Raw genomic sequence first — 18,486 nt, forward strand, 5'->3', positions numbered from 1 at the left:
ACAGTGCAAATTGACTTGCATGTTATTTGGAATTGGATGAATTGTAAGAAAGTGGGAAGTGGGGTGGTTGTGCGTGTATATATATATATATATATATATATATATATATATATATATATATATATATATATATATATATAGAGAGAGAGAGAGAGAGAGAGAGAGAGAGAGAGAGAGAGAGAGAGAGAGAGAGCATTATAGCTGGCTGCCATTCAAGTAATGTTAATGTATGTGGCATGTTATTGTTATTGTGTGAGTTAGTAAAGTGGTTCATACGCGTCTAAGTTACATGTGGGAGAGGTCTTTTATTCCGTATGTATATGTTATGAGCATCAGCATGCTACTCACTTTTTTAATTTGTATCAAATGAAATGAAATAATATGTTGAATTTATGCATAGTTATATAATCAGATTTGTTCCATTCAAGTGTATATGTAAAGGTAGGATTATATACTATTCATAACTTTGAATTAGAATATAGTTTATATATAATATATGAGTAAGGATCAAATAACGTAATTTTTTTAAAAACTAACCATTGGATTTGAAATTATACCTCATAAATCATCTTTAGGAAATTTTATATCAATTCAAGATATATACATGATAATTAACATAATATATTTATTCAAAATATAAATAAACAAGAATTTTTAATTACATGCTTATTAATGTCTATTTCCAAAAAAAATTGGTATAAATATTATTCACCATATATTATTATGATTCAAGGGTTAGATAGATACTCATAAGTTTATGGTATAATTTTTTGGCATTTTTTGAAGGTGTCTAAATTGCGATGGTAATAAAAGAAAAATGGGGAACTGCTTAATATTAACTCCAGTAAAGAGCAAATATAAAAAAAAAATTATGAATCACTTAACATTTCTCAAAATTTATTTGAACTCTAAGTGCCATTATCCAACTAGAATGTAAATTCAAAGATGGTCCCATATTCAAATCATTGGCCAACAATTGGGTCAAGGGTCATTGTCATTCAAACATATGGATGTCGCATTTAAAACCAAGAACATACGACAAATTTTAAAAAGATTATCACTTCTATCATGTGTAAACATCATAAAAATCATTTGCGCTAAAAGTCACAATTATTGTTTTAGTTTCACACTATTATTAAAGCATCAATGGATTTGTTCTTGCATTCCAAGATCAACAAATTACATGTTATCCCAAGTTTTGTACATCCAACTCATAATCCATAAATTTTGCCAAATAATGTCGCAGTGGAAACAACAAAATTTAACACTAAAAATGGATCTCCATAAATTCAACAAAAATGAATACAAAAATACATGCTAAGCACAACACTGATGTGCCTTCTCTTTATTGACATAAGCCTGCTTGCATTCACTATAGGAAACCCCCTGATATTTCATCACAAATTTTAAGATCTTTGAATCAAAGAACTAATGGATACAAAAAAGAAAGAAAAATCATAGACTTGATACAACAATTGTGCAAATCCAAGGTAAGGTTACAAGATGAATTTTCACTTTATAGTACAATCAAGATTTGCAGAGACAAAATATCTCTAGTAGTAACAACAATCTTCTAGGTTGGCGAGATACATCTTGTTCGGATGCCGGATGGAAACCAAAACAGCTTATTAATGCCTTCAATCAGAAACAATGATCTAGTCTAGGTATTAAGCTTTCTATCCGAATGAATTTTCAGAGCGTTAGCAACTCCAAGAATTATGTACATGAAATGAAAGAATAATGCCTCCATTTTCACTAGTTTTCACCTACACACCTGAAACACAGTTATAGCAATCTTAGGAGGAATTTGGCTTAAGGAATAACACACAAAGGAACACCACACATTTCCTTTTCATTTTCAGAATTTAGCAGAAATAAGTAAGGAATAATTGAAATGAACTTAATTCCCTTCACGCAAAGTTGTCAAACTCGCGAGTCTAGGTAAACTCGTAGAGTTGACCTAGACTCGACTCGTAGACTCGTACGAGTTTACCTGTTATAAATTTTTTGTAAAAAATATATATATCGTGTATAATATATATGTTTACTCAAATATACGCATTCAAACTCAACAATTTCAACATCAAAACACATAATAAATTTACATAATACTACAATTATAACAAATACTCTAAAACACACATTCAAATCCTTCACAAGTATGCATCTAGTTCAACACAAAACACATCACACAATCAAAGCTTCATATAATACAATTGAAAAAAACAACAAAGCAAAAATTAAATGTTCTAATAAACTAAAAGTCTAAAACTGAAATCCTCTAATATTTTCATCTTCCATGGCATCAACATCATCTTTACCATCTTACCTGAACCAACATTCTCAAACATTTTGTATTTTTGTCCCTGAATCAACAAATCAACAAACCAAATAATTGATGTAGCAAAGTTATCCACTTATTTTTATCCATCTCTAAATAATGATTAGAAATTATTTCAGAATTATCCACTATATTACAGAGTTTCATATTCAGTTGCAAAGTTATCCACTAAACTAAATAGTTGCAAAGTTAGTTATTATATAGTTATCCACTAACAATTACAAAGTTATCCACTATCAAAGTTGATAAATTCAGATTTGAGATTTCAGAGTTTTAGACATTCAAATTCAGTAACAAGCAACAATTGACTATAACTAACAAGTAACAACTATAACATCTACAACATGCAACAATTCAGTAACTATTTTTTTTTTTTAAAACATACCTGAATCTGAATGGCTGAATGGAGTAGGCTCAGTTGAGGAACCAAGCGTTGTTGTGCTGTGCAGGCAGACAAGAACGAATGGTGGCAGTGTACACGATGAACCAGCAGAGGACGCGACAAACGACGGCAGCGTGTTGACGGCAGAGGCTCCACGAGTCCATGAGCTTTGATGCAGAACAGAGTCAACAGTAGAGCAGAATGAGAGAATTGAGAGTGAGAGAACGGCAGAAAGGGAGACAGTGACGAGCTGTTTGGGGAATGGCAAACGGCGGCGAGGGACGGACGACGGCAAGGGATGAACGAAACGCGAAGAGAGCTTGGAGAAGAGAGTGACTGAGTGAGTGCGGCGAGCAAAGTGAGGGATTTAGCTGTTTAGGGTTACGTTCATACGTTGCTCCCTTTCTTCCTGTTTTTTTTGTTGGGCCTAAAACGACGCCGTTTTGGCGAAAAAGACCAAACAAATCAAACTCGCTGACTCACCCGTAAACTCGTGAATTTGACCGAGTTTATGCGAGTTTACCCGAGTCTACCCAGAAACAAGTTTGTGTCCAAGTTAACTCGATTCCACTACCTAAACTCGTACGAGTTTACGAGTTAACTCACGAGTTTGACAACAATGCCTTCACGTGCTTTTTCCTATTTATATATATAAAAATAAATGAAAATACAGAGGGATTAGCTATAGCCCTGTTTCTTGTTTCCTACAATGACAAGAAAATTATCACAGCAGGAACAATGACACTAATCGCAATTCTGTTAGCTTAGAATCCTCATCTAGAATGGAAAATACTGCTCATCAAAGCATGCATTCAGGGTGGGTTTGGTAAAATTAGCTTTCAGTAAGCATACTCTATAACAATTATGTTCGGTAAAATTGTTTAAAAACTTCAAATGACTTTAATATACATAAAAGTAAATGTAAAGAGTAAAGCATAAATCTAGAAAATCATTAATATATAATAAGATTATGTTAGACTTGAAAAGAATAAGCTAGATTTAAAAAATATCTTCATAGGTGTTTTAAAAGCACCTATTGCTTTTAAAAACTAAAAACAAGCACATGATCTTTTTGAATTATCAAACACAATAAGCTTTACTAAACCCACCCTCAATGCGAAGAACATCCTTCAAAAGTAGCCAAGGGAGACAAATAAAAAAAAAACAGCATAGTAATCAAAATCAACGCCTAAGGCGTCAATCTATCATAACAAGCACATAATCAGGAAGAAACACTACTAGTGTCACAGAGATAAATACTGAAAAAATACTAACAAGGAAGTAAGTGGTAGTGCAGCAGTCAAAAGTAATTGCACCACAAACTAGTGAGTTCCCAATCTTCTTTAGACATGTCAAAAATTTCAACACAGCCATCTTCAAACAGGATCTGCAAAAATTTATTGATACATGAGCACAACGTTGATCTAAGCTTTTAAAGCCCAACCAAAGTTTCTCTCACCAAGTGTTTTCGGGAATATTTGTTAAACCATTTAATAAGCCCAAACCTGTAACATAATAAGAACACATAAGAGTTGAAGTTGAATTCTACACATAATGTGGATAAAGTGAACTTGTTGATTAAATACACAAATATCAAAAGCATATAATTCAGAGGCAGAGTATCTAGTACCTCACATGTTCAAGGTGTTTTATCCTAATAACTTCCCCAATGCAAACTTTTAAGCTTTTTGATTGCGCAAAAACTTGAGAACTGCCTGAAATTAAAGCACAAAAGGAAAACTAAATGGATATGACAGCTAATTTTAAGCATAAATCAAATAGTATTTTAACATGTTTGGTTTAGTTTTCTGGAACCACAAAACCATGGCTTGAGGCATTCCAAAAGCTTAACTAAACATGCTATATAACTCAAATGTAATAAAGAGTAAGAAAGACACAAGCTTACCAATTTGCAAACCTCCATTCTGATATACCTTTAAAAAATTGAAAAAAGAGAGTTAACATTAGTCAACCAGGCATATCTTACTATTTGATACACATGTAGTACATAACAAATGCAATTCAAGAAATACACAAGGTTTAACATAGTAGGATACTACGACATTATGACCCATGTAGCCAACTTTGCCAATAGGATAAGACCTGATTGTTGTTGAGGCTATACTTATAGTATGATTGAATGAAATGAGGATCAGATGGAATAAGAATGAGAAGGAATTTAGAGTCTTGAAAGTTAGGTAGCACATTTCTAGTCGGAACAATTCCATCAAAATGAAGGAATGATTATTCTCTGAGAAAATGGATTGGGTAGGAGGAACTAGAAATCTACCTAATATCAGAAATAAAAACTCCCAACTCAATCATACTTTCCCTTAATGCCCTACATTTGAGTTTACCCTGAAACTTGTTATACGAGATAAGAAATGGAAAAACTTAGAAAATTATGTTTCTACCTATATGCTGTAGCGCTATATTCAGCACTACAGAGCTATAGTGCAGCTTTCCTAAAACAATGAGAATCCTGTTGCATTGTGGATTTCATGTAGCAACCATGGCGGCTGCTATTCCCTGCCACTACTGATTACACTACTGATCATTATAGGAGGTTAGAAAGGGAAAACCTTAGATAAATATGTTTCTACCTATAAGTAATATTGGTGCATGAAGGAATTTTAGATACCCATCGGTTCAGTGTTATCAAATAGCCATATCAGCGCACATTTTCTGAAAAACACAATGAGAATCTGTTGAGTTGTGGATTTCAGGTCACAGCCGTAACGACCGCTTTCTCTGTTGCCAGTCGCAGGAATGGCGACAGGATTCCTTTCGTTTTTTCTTTTAAAGAAGGGAAGATTTGTGAATTTATGTTTATTAAAAAAAACCCTACCCTTCCCTAATTAAATATGCCCTCCCTCTGCCTTTTCTGCTATGGCGACAAGCTCCACCAATTTCAGTCCGCCAGCGAGCAGCTGTACCCTCCCTGCACTATAATTCTATCTTTATTTAATTAGTGATGTATTTGATGAATTTAATTTCCTAGAATTTTTAATATATCTCTAATCTTGTTGTTCCTAATTTATGTTAGACTTTTTATGAGATTTATGTTAGACCCTATCTGCTAGTAATTACACAGCATAAGGGAAATTAGTAATTGTAAGGGGGACACATTTTGTGATGATTTCGTTGCTCAAATTACATAACGGAAATATATATATTGCCAAATTATTCTTCCTAAATTGGCAAAAAAAGATACCTCTTCAAAATGGAGATTCGGTCAGTATATGAATTTCCATCCTAGACATATAAATAAAATAACTTTTGTATGGTAAAACTTAGGTAAGAAACTCGTCCTTAGCGACAAACGTTAGGGCATACCTTTAGACTCAACAAGAGCTCATAAAGGTACTTTCATACGATCCACCTACAGGAGAATAAAAATTCAAATCTAGGGCATGACAGTACATAAACAACAGGCTGACCTAGCTAGCAATTGTTTATTTTTTATTTTCAAAGTGAGATATAAGCTTAATTAATAAGTTATATATATATATATATATATATATATATATATATATATATATATATATATATATATATATATATAGCAACTAATTACTTAAATATTGGAAGCTTTTTAAGAAATGATGGCACCCTACAGAAACACACTCCTCTGAAAAGTGAAAACTTGATGATACATCGGGTTTGGTTCAGAAGATGACAAAAGGAAACAGGGAAAATTTACCAAAAAGGATTATTAAACAATGATTAACTCATAAGTAGTTAATAAACACTATGTGGACATCTTGACCACTATTAGTTCCTAACGCATAAATTTTTTATGCTGATGCTCGTTTGCACGAAATTGATTTCGTGAATCGATGCATAAATTGAAATTTAATGCAGGTGTGTGACTTGGTTCCCATGCGATAGTTGGCAACTATTTTTCTCTGGATTACAGTTATGCCACATCATTTGTGGAACAATTTCATGAAAAGCTTTTTGTATGATTTAGCAATGCTCATGTTTTCATCAAGAATTTCAGCTTTGTGATATTCCTAAATGTAGATAAATAAATGTGGTATAATCAATCCACTGTCCCAGCTACTTTTTAAGCCTATGGCTGCGTGAAATCTACATTTACCGTATTTAATTTGAAAGATACAGATTATAAATATCTAAGATTGTTAAATTAATTCATTATGTTTTATTTAAACAAAGTGTTCCAAGCTTTTATCTTTTGTCAAATTCACTCCTCTTTTACAAGACAAGGATTATGGACATTCCTTTCCCACATTCCAAAAAGAATTACCAAAGATGCAGAATAAATGAGTAAGCTAACATAAAGGTAAATGAACAAAAGCATTAAGCATTAAATATCAGTTGTCAATATTAAGAATCCAAATAGAATCAAGAAGTAAATAAATATAGATGAAAGCACTCAATTGATGTGTATGTCATTTTATCTCAGGCAGGCAAATAAAAGCCCCTTTAAACTAATTTACACACACAAGGTGGGGTATAGGAAGTGCCAATGAACAAACTCCTCATGATGAGGTGGTTGTTTTCATCACTAGAACCCATGACCGCCATGGCACGAGCATCAACCTTAACGCTATACATTCGACCTCTAAAAACAATATTCATATAGATTTTTGAGATTTGATCGATTTATATATTCTAAACACATTTTAGCCAGTTTTGAGGAAATTCAGAACCAAATTCAAGAATTTAAAATCCTTTCACTAATGTTCCAAACATTTTGGAACAGTCCATCCATTTAGACCAATTTTAGCTAAAAAGTAGAAATTAAAAAAACATGTTGACAAGGTCCACATCAGGTAAGGTATTTCAAGAAATTCTTAGATGCTCTCAAAGTGGGAAAAGAATTAAAAGAAAATAGCAAATAGGACTAAAATGGTTCTCTAATCCATTAAAAGTTTAACACCTCAGCTATTGTGGGTTAGTGTTTCTTATTTTTATTCCTATATCTGAGCTGTTTAACAAGGAATGGATCAGAGCTCAACTCTTTTTCTTGCTCGAAAAGGCATCTATTCTCAAGTAGTCCACCTTGGTCTTGATTTTAAGCACCATTTTTCTAACTTCCCTTGGAACAACCACGTCTCAATTTTACTGAGAAGAGTGGCTATCATGTTATATTCCCCACACCCCAATTTTTTATTTAATGAAATAGCCACTCAAGGGTAGTTACTCTCTTGTGAGGTATGTGTATCTTGTAAGTGTTTGTATTTAGAAATCCCAAACTGATGAGTTTTTCATCAACTGTTGAGATTGTGTATTTACCTTCTAAGTGCACCATGCACTTCAAAGGAGCCAAATTTATTCTGAATGTAAATGCAGCACTAACCTGCGTATATGGAAACGTATTTATACTTCTATAATAAATGTAAACACAGCATCAAAATGGAATCATGTGCCTAATGAGGGATCCATTAGTACTTCTACAATAAAAAGAAGGATCACGATAGTCTATGGGACCAGTGCCTATTGGGCTGTACAATTCTAAAATGTGAGGTGTGGCAGCACCAACCCATTGACCACAACGTGCTATCTCTGGGAATACAATCCACAGACAACTAGACTGATCTAAACGAATACATTTATACTCTTAAGATAATCAGCATCTTCATATTTTAATTAAAGAATAACAAATACAACCATCAAACATGAAAATACATTTAAGGGTATACACACATTTTTCTTTTCTCTTTACTTCAGTGGTACCTTGAAATCTTCAATGTATTTGCATTCTTCATTATACTCAATAAGTCATTGAATGGATATGTAAGCTAAAGTTACATATCCTTTGCCAGAAAAAATATATACAAGAACTAGATCTTATTCCACCAAGTGGAGTTGGCTACATAAATCAGATGACTCCAGCGTCACCAAGAAACCAAGGAAAGAATGACTTCAGAAAAAACCTATAATCATGAAATGTGAAGTAGCAACGTTCTATACATTGCAAGGCTAATTAAAAGTTGAGAGAGTTTATTCCCCTGATTCAGATCGCATTGTTTTGCAATAAAATAAAGATGACGAAATTTAAGTTTGGTTCTGTGCTTAAAGAGAAGATGAAGCCACCTGACATTTAACTGACATTTTAGGCTTTGTAGGTTGGACACCAAGCTTACGCCTGCAGGCAACAGCACCGCAGTGACATTCTTGGTCTGCGCCAAATTGGACAAACCTGCTATATTGTTAGAATCCACCATCACTAACATAGAGATATGAGTATCATTCTGGTTTCTGGAGACACCCAAACTTTCCACAGGAGTGTATACTACTAGTAATATATTAGAAATAGTGATATAGGCAAGTGCTCATACCGGTAATCGTAGGTGAGTTGTTCACCCTTTTGAATGTCTCGTGTAGCAAAAATGGCTATTCTGGTTTCACCATCTGCTATCCTTAAGATAGAAAGAAGAGAAAGTGTGTTAGACTGAGTAATTAACTTAGCTGCTAAATGTCAGATACCTAACACTAACAAAACAATTCATAGCCAACCATTTCTGCATCTCTGTATTGGGACAGCAACTATGATTGATATATCTAGATTTGTTTCCCTTATATGTGGCATCAATCACAGTATCTCGATTGATTTCACATAAGTAAAAGTTTGAATCCCCACGATGCTTCATGTTCCAAAGTCTTTCTTCACATGTTTTGTCATCAATTACTGATAAGACAGGTAATCTATAAGTGGCTTTTAAAAAACAAATAAACTATCAATAACCTTTTCTCAAAATTTTATAATGCATACAAGCGAAACTAATTGCTTATCACCTTCTCCAACATATTCTATAACAAACTCCCCAAGCTTAATATCTTCAGCAGCTACAATACCAGAGCCACATTTCTCAGTCTACAAGCAACATATTTACACAGAATGTTAAGTGCGAAAAATATGGGGGATATCCATGAACAAAAAGTTAATAAGGCAGAGGTAATTGAATGATAGAGAAGTGGCACAGATAAATAAAGGGGAGAAAATTGATTTTCCAAAGCAAAAGAAAATCCTGGAATAATTTGTAAGAAACACAGAACTCATTTCAAACATTAGGCGGACGAAGAATCGATAAAAATAATAAAACAGATAAAATGATGCAAGAAACTGAAATTATAACATTGCAAATTACCAACAAAATAATCTTGAGGAGTAAATCATCAAAACAGTATCTAAAAGACTTAGCAAACAAAAAAGAATCTGAGAATAAGTCTCCTATGGCCTCCAAAACATTACATATGTTTGACAAATTTTGATCCAACCATGAGTAAATTCAAGGCTAAATTCATGGTTGGACCATTTTGTCAAACGTCCATAATCTTTTGGAGACTATTTTTCCAACAGCAAAATCTTTCTAGTATTGCTTTCGTGGTTTACTCTCATCCTGAGCCAAAAGTTGTACCTGAACTAATTTCATCTTTTTCACCCGACGATGCTGAAATGGTTTGTTGAGACAGGAGCTCCCACATTTACAGGCTGAAGAACAGCAAGATAAAAGCACCCTATAGGGATAGAAAACAAAAGGAACAATGAGCATGGCTGCACATAATGTAATAGCATCTACAATTAAATGATAAAAGACAGCATACCCCAGGCGCCATATAAGAATACTTACCCACAGTGGCAATCAATACCACACACATTCGGAGATTCAGGTGAAGGAGTACAAGAACAGAATATGCCATCATCAAACCGTCTCTTAAACTTCTTTGAAGTATATATATCTTAGATTGGATACATAAGAACAAACAAAGGAAGCTTTTCTAAAGCAATAGGACAGCCAAAAGAAAAATAAAGATAAACAGAAAAACAAATTTAAAAGTGTAAAATACTTCAAAACAAGTATGGAAATTGTGATTTATGAACAACTTAAGATTTTAATGTTAGCTGGGTCCACAGAAAATGCCGCTTTCAACGCAAACACTGCTATTGAGAACATTTGATCAACATCTATAAAGGATACTGCGCTTTATGGATCTATACTGCACAGGTTTATTCTTGGTAAACGAATCTGGAAGCTCAAAGTCAACAGGTTCCTCAAGCTGCTTAGCCAAGTTGTTGAATACAGATCCAATCTCACTAAGGTCAGAATTCTGTTAAAAAGAAAAATCAAGGAACTCACTCAGCAGCTCAAACGCTATTCCAAAATTGCATCAAAATTAATTTCGAAGATACACACCCACATCCACAACATGTAATCTCAAAGGAATCTAAAAACTAAAGATAACATCAAGCCACCTTTTTCATCGTATGCATGAAATCTGATGAAGGACTAGATATTTCAATGTGATAGCTCCCAATCTCAGATTCTCAATAGAGGCTCCTAATTGAATATTGAAAATAATATCACAAAATCCACATACAAGACTTGTTCAATTTCTTCATATAAGACTTGTTCAATTTCTTCAATAACACGCTTTGCCTACACATGAACAATTTGTCAACTATAAGACAAAAAATTTAAGACATCAAACCTATATCTCTATTGAGGTTCCGAAATCAATAAAATCAAAATCAACATGCTCAATTGGATTTGACAGACAGAAATCAAACAGGCTGATTGATTAGTGGACAGATGGTACACTTTGCCTTTGGATTGTCAACGAAAAAAAAAAATAATTCACAATTAGGCCAAATTTGTCCCATAAAAAAGGTATAAAAATAATCCAATCTTTAATGACCTTATATAAAGTCCATACAGTGCCCTCACGTATCTCAACCATTTCAACTCACTTACTTTGAAAATATTATGACTGTTTCTTATTAACCACTTTATTCTGTTCATCCATTTAACAGTTTTGAATGCAGAAACAACTTAAGAGATGTCAGCACTGGAGGACAGTAATGTAATTTAAATATGTGGATAGGAGTAAAAAATAAAGGGGATATTGGCACATAACAGGGTTCAGTTCAAACATCGACTGAAATTTAAAAGATCAAGTCCACAACTTTCAGAAATCTTGTCAACCTCAATTCTTAACAAAACTTCTCTGTAAATATCTATTCTAATCTAGAAGAAAATCCCCAATGCACAAAGTTTCCGGCTTTCAGTGTAAGTCCTTCTGACCAATACCACTTTAATTAAGACTCCAAGAATTCCAACTTCTCTTCCCACAGTTCCTCCTGTTAAAGATATAAACCATTCATGTGTTTATCCGCTTACTAGCTTAAGCTTTTGAAATAAATAGTTTAATGATACGTCCTCCTCTTACTAAATACTTCAAATTCTTGCTAACAAAACAGCGTTCTTCGATTATTTCCAAATAATGCACTTCATTACAGCATCATGACGATGACGATGATGAAAACAACTAGAATGTGCATATCATTCCCAAATCCATAAATAAACAGCAGGTATTTTAAATTTAAAACCCCAATTCTATCACTTTCTGTCTGCATAGAACAAAAAGGACAAAAATAAAAGAGGAAACAAAGTTCTAGGATTTCTACAATGATTGAAGAAGATTTCAGAATCATACAATTTCGAAACAAAAAATTCCCATTGAATCCAATTCCAAACACCAGAAAAAACTTCACATCAAACAACAAAGAAGCGAAAGAAAAGAATTGAAAAATTTCATTTCTCTCCACCTTTGACTCATAAGTCAAAAACACTAGTGTGAGAAAACCAGTGAATAAATTATAATTATTAAAAAAAGAAAAAATAGACATACGTCGGTAAAAATCCAAAATCTCATCAAAGATTGTGCGGAATGAATTGGCTACATTGAAGAGTGAAGACACAAGCGATGGAAAAAAAATTCGAAATGTAATCTGTGAGAATCCACAAAAGGGAAATCGTCAAAGCAGAACAAAAGAAGCGCAATCACAGAGCAAAGATAGTGAAAGAGAGAGGGCAAATCGGTCACATTTGTAATAATAATCTGAAGAAGAAACACAGAGAGCAAGCAAACCTGGAAACGAAGTTGGAGTAAGAAGAAGAGAATGAATGAATGAGGCAATGAAATGGGAAAAACGGATTACGATAGAAATTTTGATATATATAGTGGCGGTAGCCGCTTATAACCAACTCAAACTGACGTCAGAATTTTCTTTTTAATATTTTCTATTCACTAATGTTATTTTGTATTAATTATTTTTCAAAAAAGGAAATTTTGAATTTTACCTGAATAACGCCACCTTAATAAAATACTCAGAAATTAAACTGTTTGTTGTTATAAGTAAATACTTAATATTTTATTGTTCAGAAAACTGTAGATTTTGAAGAAACAAAAATACCGTTGACTTTGACTTGTGAATGGAAAAACAGTGAAAAGAAGGAGAACTAACCACGTGTCACTTTCATGTCAAAGTAAACACCAGTTCTGTCTTTTTTTCGGCGGAAAATCACACGTCAGTTTCAGTTGGTTGATACACGTGTGGCAATTTCTGCTTTTCCCCAAAGTCCAATCCTAACCCCAACAAATAAAACAAAAAAATTCAAATTATTTTCATGTGAAATTAAAGATTGAGAAAGAACAACCATTAGATGATGATTTAATTAAGTTTATTAAATTATTTAATAATTTTTAAATATAGAAAATAGTTATATGCAAGTTTTTTTCAAAAAGAAAAAAAAGAAAATTATTTCATGTTAACACTGAAGATTTGGTTTATATGTATTATCACTGTAAATTTTTCTATCAAAATATCTAATAATGTATTATTAGTCGACTCCATCTAATAGGAAGACTTTCTTTCTTATATCCAATATGTATTGTTGTATTAACAAATGTGTTTTCTTTTTATTTAAATTTCAGTTTTTCATAAGTCTTCAAAATGTAATTGTACAATTGAATGACAATTAAAATGAAAACTATTTTACACTATAGTTACTTATTACTAATATAAAAATATATAGGGATAAATAAGCTTTTAGTGCCTATAAAATATCCATTTCTATTTTGGTCCCTATAAAATTTTCCTCGAGTTTGGTATGTAAAATTTAGTGTTTTTCTTTTAATCCTTAATTTACTCCATTAAATACAGACATAATATATTAAATATTGATGACACGTCTTTGTCATATTAATCCTTAACCTGTCGAACTAAAAAACACCATGAAAGACAAAAGAGTATATATATTTCAGCTTACTACATCAGTATTTAATATAGTATTTCACAGAACAAATTAATGATGGAAAAAAACACCTTTAAATTTTACTAGACTAAAATAAAAACTATATATTTTATACAGAACACCAAAATAGGGGTACATCATAGAAACCAAAAGCTTATTTAGTTAGATATTTCATTCTAACAACATATTAAAATTAAGTTCAATGTGTAAATTTCAAGTGGCAATTCATTATAAAGGTTTTGTTAAGGATTATGGAACGACAAACGTTTGATAGAAAAAGTATTTTATAATTTTCAATGCATTTTGAATCAAATTTCATAATTATAACCTCCTAACAAGTGATATAAAGGCATTCATTTGCAAAAATCCTTTTAATAAACTCTAAGTCATTTTATTTCAATATCTGCATCTAAAATATGTGCATACAGTAGATTAATAAAGGGATTAGGGTATTAATAAAGACTTGTCCTGATTTTGTAACACAATGGAGTGAGACTCCTACTAACACAATTGGATAAAAGATGGAAATTTTAAAAATATAATTTTCAAAACCTAAACAAATTCTTGTGAACTTTTGGTACCAATCTACAAGTTAATGAAACTCTAGTGGATGTTCTTGATATATCCTTACTCTCTTCCTTCCCCATTGTTTCCACTGATTCCTCTGAGCCAAAATAGGGTCTATCTGATTCATTGTGTTTCAAAGCTTCCATTTCATTTACAGCCTAAAAATGACGAAGTTTAATTTAAAGCATGAGATACAATGAAACAAGTATCACATCTTTTCTTTTTTCTTTAGGGCGATTATTCAATCAGCGAAAGTGAAAAGTGGTTATTTTTTTCTTATTTGACAATACATGATTGAATGTGTGTGTTACTATTAAAATATTTTTACACTAACAGTACATATAAAGTTAAAAATCAAGGTAGCTTACCCCATCATAGCATTGTACCGCACAATCTTTAATACCATGCAAATAATCTGAAATGATCAATTAGTGAATGTTACTAAAATTTTAGGAAGATTAAAAGAAGATATCACAAATTCAAGGGTTAACCATAGTTCATAGCAGTTGAGAATAACAACCTGAGTATGCCTTATCCTTGAATATCAGTAGACTGCGAGGCATCAATAGAACAGAGAATGGGAGGTAATCATCATCAAGCCTTTTATCTTCTCCTCCATCAGAATCTTTGCCATTAACATCTTGCGGATCTAGTTTAAATCTAGCATGAGGTGTAAAATCCATGACGACAGGCGATCCGAGTGAAAGAATAGCTACAACTGGAAAGTAAGCTGGACCATCTTGATGTGGCTGTAGAATTTGAAAAAATAAAATAAAATAATAAAACCAGAGTACATTTGAAAAATATTAATGAACAGGAATTGCAAATTCCATAGTTAAGCATTTCCGCCAATATCTATATAGTAATGCTAGAAGGAAACAAACAGGAAGTGCAAATGAATATGGCTAGAAGCAAGCACAGAGGTGAAGGACAAACCATTATGCCTTGGTTAGGTAAGTACTCATTGATGAGAACATGATTGATTGCTGATGGAAATAGTCTTGATTCTTCTGATATCTTTTGTGTAAGATTTGTTAACCATGGAGGCACTGCAAGACAGATACAGGTATACTTAAATGTTTGAAGCATATTAAAAACAAAAATATCTTAAGAAAGAGTGGTAGAAGGAGTTCAATGTTACATTTTTATTCATTAAATTAGATCCATAAGTATTATGATATATTCTCCTCATTCCATGATTAGGTCAGTTTCAAAACCAATCAGTATAGATCAACAATAACAATGGTTCAACAATCCTCATATTTGAAAGTCACCCTCACAAATTCAGACCTCACAGTGTATGCAAGACAACAACATAAGAATTCAAATTCAATCCACATCCACTTATGAAGCAACAGGTATCTAATAACATAATGTCTGAAGCAATTGCCATCAAATCAAAAAATGCTACAGGAATAAACCTACTGTTTCAGGTGTGCGACCGTTAAAGCAATATTTAAAGGTGGTAAAACCTTTAAGTGCATTGCAGGAGTTACTATACTAGTTATTTCAAGAGAAAACCGGCCTAAAATCAAATTGAAGATGGACAAGAATAACTTCTATAACATCGAGACCTTTCAGTTGCAATAACTAGCATCATGCGTAATCATGCAGACTGTAGATTTGGATTGTGGAAGGAGAGATATTTTCCAACTTACATGGTTGAGGTAGAAGGCCCTTCTCATGGACAACGCCACCTGCCAATGAACAATATTAATGAGAAAGAAATTTTTCGTGTCATTTCTGCGGTTCTGCTAAATACTATTAATTTGATTGGCTGTATGAACGAAGCAAGAAAGAAACATCATTGACATGGGCATGTTGAAAATTTGAAATTACTTAACAAACAAGACTCTCCTTAACCCACCCAAAGGAAAAAAGGGATCTAGTGAGATTTACTGTACTCATAAAACATGTTCAGTTCCTCAATTAAATTCTTTTGTATCATGTTTCACTTTCTGTCAATTCAAACATTCCGAAAATTTGAGGATTTGATAGTGCAACTCAGAATCAATTCTACATTTCGAATCAATTTTGACTATAAGTTTGGTTACTAGTTTGCAAAACCAACTCTTGCTTCTAGAATTGATTCATGCAGACTAGAAAATATCTGACCAAATATACATCACTTTACATCAAAATCAAATCTAAACTGAACCAATTCTGTCAGAAGTAATTCTAGCTAAAATCAGTTCTACAAAAGCAAAACCAAACACTCAAATGGTTTCTGAATTGACTTACAATCTACACAGTTAGCACACGGAAACCGGATATATAAAAAGTAAAAGGCCATCGTACCCCAATTCTGTAACCTCCTATTCTTCAACAACTTCCACTTCGATGCAGGGGCTCCATATATCTAATAACCATCAGAAAAACCAATTTAGAATACCCAAAACACTAAATGAACACAACAGTGAAAAGAAAAGAAATAGGAAGTGTTACATTGCTAAGAAGAAAGTTTTGTTCACTATCTGTGATGAAATCAGGTATATATATTACAGTAGGCAAAGATCCAACTTTGTAACTATCTAATTTCTCTTTCTCTTCCATCATTCTGCAAAATCAGGGTTTTAAACATTAGTTTGCATTGCATTATGTATCAAAGCATCCCAATCAACAGAACATACTAAAAGGTATAACGCACTACTCTCCTTCTAACATAATCAGCTGACCTAAATTTACTTCTTTTTTTCGAATAACTGAATTGATTGGAACTTAGTTCGGAATAGAAAATTAACAATGAAAATAGTCTATAGAAGAAAAGAAAAAAGCTGAAAGGAATAAAACATACTACCAATGGTGTTGTATTATGTGAAAGTTGCAAGCTTTTTAACAAAAGTCTGATGAAGAATGGTGGGGAGGGGTTAAGGGTTTGAAGTAAGAGAGAGAAGGTGTTCTGCAGCGGAGCTCTGGAAGAACCTAGCCAGCTACCACTATGGGGTATAAGTATAACATTAATATTTTAATATTATTAATACAAGAATAAAATGACAATTAGGTTATAATTGGTTTGTATTTTTATTTTTCGTTTTTATTTTTAGTAATTTCTATTTTTTGAATTCTGCAAAGAAAAAGTAAAATCAGCAGAAAATAAGATTTAATTACTATTACTTTTACTATTTTTAAAATCTAAAAAATAAAAAACAATGAAAATAAAAATACAAACTAAAAGCACCTTTGAATTCTCAAAAATTTTAATTTTGAATTAATTAGTCTTGAAGAAAAAAAATATCAATTTAGTTATCATCATAGTAAATAATAGATATTTTATGTCATTCTATCAATTTATCACGTAAAATTTAAATATAATGTTTATATGTTTAACGTGTCTATTTATAAAAAATTGTTATGTAGATAATAATTTTTAGAATGAAACTTCACCAATTTTAATAAAATTTGTGATAAATAAAGAGTAGATGATAAATATTATATAAATATATCTTTTTTTTATATTCATGTGATAACAATAACCATGTATCTATAGACAACTAGTATATGTTCCCGTATCTTGTACGGAATAATACATAAAATTATATTAAAAAATTATTAAAAATTAAATAATATATATAGTAATTATTATTATAAATATTTTATAAAGTTATAATTAAAATCAAACTCTCAAAATTTTTAATATTAAAATATTAAAAATAATTAGTATTTATCTTAATCAAATTGAGTTTGTTAAGTGATCATCTCACTCGTCCGCTTAAACAACTATTAGGAGTTAGAATCTCGCCTTGTGTATATAGCAATTCATTAGCTAGCGATAAACCCTTAATAAAAGGAGTATCAATACGTGATTAGACTTGGCAGGAGTTTTCGAATACGCAGATACCCGACCTGTCCATACTCGAATGAAAGAGTAATAACTTGACCCGAGTCGGGGCAGATTTTGCTCAAGATAGGTATCGTCGGGTTTAGGGTGTACCCGCCCTGAATATATACATATAAACACTTTTTAGGAATTAAGATTCGTCTCACATCACACATAATTCATAGCTTCAGTCTATACTCTATAGCTATGCAAGATAAACTCAATCATCCTCACCTAAAATCTTCTTCTTCTCGACTTCTTCACAAAAAACCGCATAGTTCCTATCATGTTGTTGTTGAGTCCGTCACCGCTT

General features: G+C 32.2%; 2 protein-coding genes across 43 annotated transcripts; both read right to left on the reverse strand.

Annotated features, from left to right (window-relative positions):
- Nucleotides 1-1,260: 1,260 nt before the first annotated feature.
- On the reverse strand, nt 1,261-11,032 carry LOC112801775 (histone-lysine N-methyltransferase ASHH3). Of its 22 annotated transcripts, none has more exons than XM_072237401.1 (14): nt 10,948-11,032; nt 10,673-10,802; nt 10,325-10,433; nt 10,112-10,211; nt 9,489-9,567; nt 9,210-9,381; nt 9,032-9,112; nt 8,803-8,892; nt 4,630-4,657; nt 4,354-4,438; nt 4,183-4,228; nt 3,999-4,110; nt 2,727-3,362; nt 1,261-1,774 (listed from the first exon to the last, which is right to left on the reverse strand). In XM_072237401.1, the coding sequence occupies exons 1-10, from the start codon at nt 10,963-10,965 to the stop codon at nt 4,403-4,405; spliced, it is 843 nt and encodes a 280-aa protein (XP_072093502.1). In that variant the 5' UTR covers nt 10,966-11,032; the 3' UTR covers nt 1,261-1,774; nt 2,727-3,362; nt 3,999-4,110; nt 4,183-4,228; nt 4,354-4,402. The 22 variants fall into 22 exon arrangements, with proteins under 22 accessions (XP_072093502.1, XP_072093497.1, XP_072093484.1 ...); XM_072237396.1 differs by having other exon boundaries at nt 4,354-4,434; nt 8,787-8,892; XM_072237383.1 differs by having other exon boundaries at nt 8,787-8,892.
- Nucleotides 10,673-17,315, reverse strand: LOC112801774 (alkylated DNA repair protein ALKBH6 homolog). Of its 21 annotated transcripts, XR_011882217.1 has the most exons (11): nt 17,151-17,303; nt 16,802-16,913; nt 16,655-16,715; nt 16,015-16,053; nt 15,293-15,405; nt 14,877-15,105; nt 14,725-14,771; nt 14,421-14,514; nt 13,000-13,121; nt 12,384-12,483; nt 10,992-11,131 (listed from the first exon to the last, which is right to left on the reverse strand). XR_011882217.1 is itself a non-coding variant. In XM_072237404.1 (10 exons), the coding sequence occupies exons 2-9, from the start codon at nt 16,910-16,912 to the stop codon at nt 11,720-11,722; spliced, it is 807 nt and encodes a 268-aa protein (XP_072093505.1). In that variant the 5' UTR covers nt 16,913; nt 17,154-17,303; the 3' UTR covers nt 10,999-11,131; nt 11,678-11,719. The 21 variants fall into 21 exon arrangements, 11 of the variants coding, with proteins under 11 accessions (XP_025700479.1, XP_025700478.1, XP_072093507.1 ...); XR_003202090.3 differs by lacking the exons at nt 10,992-11,131; nt 12,384-12,483 and adding an exon at nt 10,673-10,802; XR_003202092.3 differs by lacking the exon at nt 12,384-12,483 and having other exon boundaries at nt 10,948-11,032.
- Between the last annotated feature and the right edge of the window lie 1,171 nt (nt 17,316-18,486).

This window comes from Arachis hypogaea, chromosome 5 (assembly GCF_003086295.3).
Source record: "Arachis hypogaea cultivar Tifrunner chromosome 5, arahy.Tifrunner.gnm2.J5K5, whole genome shotgun sequence".
NCBI lineage: Eukaryota > Viridiplantae > Streptophyta > Magnoliopsida > Fabales > Fabaceae > Arachis > Arachis hypogaea.

Excerpts from the sequence above, each read along its gene's own strand:
- LOC112801774 (XM_072237404.1), bottom strand. The coding sequence starts at position 16,912 with ATGATGGAAGAGAAAGAGAAATTAGATAGTTACAAAGTTGGATCTTTG. Across the intron at positions 15,406-16,014 it reads GGGCCTTCTACCTCAACCAT|TGCCTCCATGGTTAACAAAT; the intron begins GTAAGTTGGAAA and ends TCTGTCTTGCAG. Across the intron at positions 14,772-14,876 it reads CAAGGATAAGGCATACTCAG|ATTATTTGCATGGTATTAAA; the intron begins GTTGTTATTCTC and ends TGATCATTTCAG.
- LOC112801775 (XM_072237381.1), bottom strand. Across the intron at positions 9,382-9,488 it reads TATAGAATATGTTGGAGAAG|TAATTGATGACAAAACATGT; the intron begins GTGATAAGCAAT and ends CTGTCTTATCAG. Across the intron at positions 4,229-4,353 it reads AAACACCTTGAACATGTGAG|GTTTGGGCTTATTAAATGGT; the intron begins GTACTAGATACT and ends ATTATGTTACAG.